General features: G+C 37.8%; 1 protein-coding gene across 1 annotated transcript; it reads left to right on the forward strand.

Annotated features, from left to right (window-relative positions):
• The first annotated feature begins 1,045 nt into the window (after nucleotides 1-1,045).
• Nucleotides 1,046-2,884, forward strand: LOC117731098 (guanylyl cyclase-activating protein 1). Its single transcript, XM_034533252.1, has 4 exons — nucleotides 1,046-1,243; nucleotides 1,989-2,135; nucleotides 2,390-2,480; nucleotides 2,658-2,884. Exons 1-4 carry the CDS (start codon nucleotides 1,046-1,048, stop codon nucleotides 2,786-2,788), a joined length of 567 nt encoding a protein of 188 aa, XP_034389143.1. The 3' UTR covers nucleotides 2,789-2,884.
• The last annotated feature ends 2,023 nt before the right edge of the window (nucleotides 2,885-4,907 follow it).

Consider the following 4,907-nt stretch of genomic DNA (forward strand, 5'->3'; position numbering starts at 1 on the left):
AATACAACCCAGTGAAGGAGAGGGCCAGCAGGTAAACATCTGCATACAATAAAGCCCAATTTTTAATTGATGGTACTTCAGATTTAGTGCTAGTTAGCAAATGTTAGCATGATAACACAGTAAACCAACCTACTAAACATCAACATGCTATGTATTATCATCATAAGCATGTTAGTATGCTGATGTGAGCGTCACGTACAGAGCTGCCAGCAAGGCTGTAGAGTCTTGTTCATGAAACGACAAAACAGAATATGACAGGAAAACATTCAATCTAATTGAGAACATGAATTCCTTAGTATATACTGCTACGTCAGCATGTACATAATACAAAGCAGGAAGAGAACAAAATGAAGCAAAACAAAAAAACAGAAACATGGGGGACAAATATTCAAATATATATTCACAGTAACAGAAAACATAGACTACTGGCCACTAACAATCAAAATATATGCTAAGGAGAGACGTGTTGGATAATCTTTCACAAGGAAATAGTAGTAATCTAATACTACATAAAAGGAGACACATCAAACTAAATATGGAATAGTTGTTTGGTCGGGTGAACACACAGTAAGTAATATAGTGTAATGATGATTGATCCATACAAGTTCATCAAGCATAATAATGCCTCCAAAGAAACTTAATGAGCTGGGGTAATTGATATTTGATTCACAAAAGCCAGTCAGAAATTGTAATACCATTCTTTGGACAGCTGGTGTCATTTTGTATGCTATGATGTATTCTACTCCGAGGTCTCTTTTATTAGTTAAGTCTTTGCTGGCAAACAAAGTGGATTACTACTTCTGAGCCTTTCATACTACAGAGACGCACAGAAGGATGATTGGCTGGCTCTCTCTCTCCCACACACACATACACACACACACACACACACACACACACACACACACACACACACACACACACCCACTGCATCCTGCTGCTTATTTTTATTTTATTTTTAGTCTGCATACTGGCAATGCACGGATGTTCGGTGGATGCGATACATTCTGGTTATGGTTTTTACAGGATTTATTTTTGATAAACAGACATGGGAAACTGCACGGGCTTGGCTGTGGAGGAACTACAAGCATGTGAGAGTCATCAGTGGTACAGAGAATGTATGACCGAGTGCCCATCTGGACTTCTCAGCTTTTATAAGTTAAAGCTGTTCTTTGGTCTGAGGAAACTGTCGGATACGTCCAACGCCTACGTTAAGACCATGTTTACAACGTTTGATATGAATGATGTAAGCTGATTTATAATCTTCTGGGGAGTAATATATAAATCTAAATCATTAAGTGTGCTCATTTACTTTTCATCCTTACTGAATAGAATTGACAGTGAAATGTTTTTAATATGCACCTTTTGCACAAAAATACAGAAGTTAAGTGCTCATTGCCTTTTTTATTCATTTGATAACTCTGCTATTATTGAATAATAATCCAGATCATAATCATAATATATCTATTATCTTGATTATCTGCTTCTACTATTACCAATAAATAAGGATTCAAATTATCCTCATCATCCTCATCATAGAACACACAAAGATTGATAGTTGTTTGCATGTACTTTATTTCCACCTACTACATTAATTTCATGTCTGTTCATTCCCTATGGCAAACTGTAAGAGCAAAGAAACTGGTTCATGTTTTAAAAACTTTGTTTTTTCCTTAGTGCCTGCCAGTGTTTTTATGAGATTGTTTCTGCTAATAGAAATCGGACAGAGAGAGACTTAATCTATTAGAGAGGGGGGCGTATCCCATTGAGGCTACTTACCCAACGAACCTGAAAACAAGACAGTGCAACCTCTTTTTCATGGAGGTGTAGATCAGTGTGCATTTCATTACAATAAGCTATCAAATGTGTGGTCAACAGGCCTTAATTCCACAATGTGATAGTCACTTGCACAGACTTGAATGTGGCAGGAGTATACATTAAATGACACACTGATGTCATGACAATGTCCATAATGTCCTTTTCTTCTGTAGGATGGCTCCATTGATTTTATGGAGTATGTAGCTGCTCTGAGCCTGGTGCTGAAGGGAGTGCAGCAGAAGCTCCGCTGGTACTTTAAACTGTATGATGTAGATAGGAGTGGCTGCATCGACCGTGAGGAGCTGCTTCAGATAATTAAGGTGGGCATGAGCTTTCATGTTAAAGCAGGAAAATCCAGAGTACTGTCCTGAAACCACCTGCTCAGACCTCTCGGGTCTGACTGAGATATGGCACAGAAATCCCACCTCTGGCTTAGAGGAGCGTGGACCAGACTGCAGTGATACAAGGTGCAGAGTTCAATAGCTGTCACTTAGATGACATCTACTGGTTGAAGAAATGTAGGCAACAATTTATCAGTTTTTAACAGGATCTCCTTTCTTTATGTCATGTTTAGTCCATTCGTGCGATCAATGGGATTCCTAGTGAGATATCATCGGAGGACTTTGCCAACATGGTGTTTGACAAGATTGACACCAATGGAGATGGTAAGGCCCAAGGGCAAAATATTTCGTCAGAAATTGGGGAGCACCAACTGGGTTGGGGGAGTGGGCTGGGTAAAAAGCTGAATATCCTCAACGTTGGCAAATTATTGATTAAATATGAATCTCTGTTATCGCCAGCAGAGAGGATTTAAGTTCAGAGTGTGTGTTTGTTTGTTCCAGTGGAACTTTCCTATGAAGAGTTCATGGAGGGGGTTCAGAATGACAGCTTGCTGCTGACGACACTAACAGAGAGCTTGGACCTCACACACATTGTCCAAAAAATTCAAGGAGAGATGAGGACCAACATCTAATACTTCTAACTGTATGGATCCTGATACATTTTTGTGTTTAACTATGCCACAGCTGAAGAAGTGGGTTCAGGATAACCCACAAATCATCAGGACCAACGGATGTGGACCAATCTGTGGGTCATTGTCAAAGTGCAGCACGGTTGTACTGTTTTGATTTTTCCTCACATCATGAGCCAGACAAAGACTTTATATCAACCCCAACTTTGAAAGGTGTATTTATAAAAAGGAAAGGAACTTTAACAATCAAGTGCATCCTTTGTTGGACTTCAGATGAAATTAAACACCTCGATGTAAAAACAATACTTACCTGCTACTACTACTACCACCACCACCATCACCACTACTACTATATTTGGGTAAATGTACAGTAGTTCTGATAAATATTTTAGAATGAACAATAAAAGTGTAGTCATCAAAATCATTTACTTTTCTTCTTTCAGCCTCTAGTCTGAATCTATTTCCATTTAGATTTTGACTGTTTATTTCAAGTTGTGTGTATTTCCAATTGTTGTCCTTTCAAATTGATAACTTAAAGCAAACTGGAAACAACAAGCTAACAACTGTTGCAGCTTTTTCACAACCCTGGCAAGCTTCAAAACATTATACTGTTCAATATAAATAAAGTTCCACATTAGATTAGTTAATGATGCTATCAGGTTTGTTGGCTGGAGAATTTATGTTTAAGGACAGCAACAATTAAAGCTAATTCTGATATGTGAACACATTTTAAAGTGTTAAGCGATAAGCATATCCAATATTTATATTACAGTGATAGATTTGTATTCATTCTTTGTTTTAATTCATTTTCTATTAGGTATTCTTCTATTATCTAACTGGCTGTGACTGACAGAATGACTGGAAAAATAACACAGAGTCCTCTACAACCTTTTGATGACTTTGTTGTTGCTAGTTCCTAAACATTTTGACATTTTGTGACTTAAAATAAAATATCTACTCTTGACCCTACATCACAGGTAATGACATTAATGTGGACAGTCTGGGAGTTTTGCCTTTTTCATTTGAATCATATTCAGTGGCCTGAAGAGAGAAGAGTTTTAAGTATTCCACAACAAGAAGACAAAAAGTTAAGCAAAGTCTGATTAGATTTCCCTAATTGTGTGGGATCTGTTTTCCTTTTTTAATCTGGGGACCCCTCTACAGTCCCGTTATGTTATCAGCATAACATAACCTTTATGTTATAACGCCATAACCGTTATGTTATGGGATGCTGAACCTCAGGTTGGGAACATATATATGCACATTGTTGCGGGGAGGCAGCTGGCACTTGTACCCAAATCAACCCATCACACCCAGTCACCAATGGCTCAGAAAGGCATCTGTTTCAGAATGCAAATAACACTTGGCGACAGAACTTATTATGGATATTATGTCGAAACCAGGAAACCCAAAGGCAAATGTGTGCACCTGGATGTCGGACACACGCAGAAAGCCATGAGTAGTTTCAGGGAGTGGCTTGTTATTGTAGGGCTGTTTTGTTTTGTATTAGTGACAAGATCATCATCAACCGTCCCATCTCATAACACTTAGCAATGAATGAGCTGATGTTTTCTGTGGAAACTCCCACTCTGCCTTCCGGCAGAGTGAATGTATGCATATGCAGTAAGTAGGTCACTCATACATTTCAGATAAAACTATGTGTTTTTTCTCACACTCTTCAGAACAAAAAAATGCAGACAAATATATTCGTTGAGAGAAATCTAGGAATTGTGTAAAGATCAGCAGAGGGAAAAACATTTTTTTTTATTGTGGAGCCAGTCAGGATTATTTGGTAATTAGGTTAGGCCTTTATGATATATGCTCGTATATAGAGGAAAAACATCCATGAAAATGTGATAAATGCTGTCAAAATGAATTTTGCAAAAAACAATATGGCCATGATAATTGTCAAAACCAAAATAAATGAAATTTCAGATTTTGCTGACGAAAGCATTTGTTTATCGGTGATATTATGAACATTGTATAATTATTCATGATCAGATTGCCTCTCTCTGTCGGTATTATGAGTTGAGGTTGGGTCACTGTGAAATGATGTTCACATGGACAAATAAAGTGTCCAGTGCTCTATGAAATGGTATCCACTCAGTTGCTCAGAAAAGGT

The sequence above is a fragment of the Cyclopterus lumpus genome, chromosome 5, assembly GCF_009769545.1.
Source record: "Cyclopterus lumpus isolate fCycLum1 chromosome 5, fCycLum1.pri, whole genome shotgun sequence".
NCBI lineage: Eukaryota > Metazoa > Chordata > Actinopteri > Perciformes > Cyclopteridae > Cyclopterus > Cyclopterus lumpus.

Bases quoted from the DNA above. Each gene is read 5' to 3' on its own strand.
- LOC117731098 (XM_034533252.1), top strand. From the start codon at position 1,046: ATGGGAAACTGCACGGGCTTGGCTGTGGAGGAACTACAAGCATGTGAG. The intron at 1,244-1,988 runs GTAAGCTGATTT...TTTCTTCTGTAG, and splicing joins CAACGTTTGATATGAATGAT to GATGGCTCCATTGATTTTAT. The intron at 2,481-2,657 runs GTAAGGCCCAAG...TGTTTGTTCCAG, and splicing joins GATTGACACCAATGGAGATG to TGGAACTTTCCTATGAAGAG.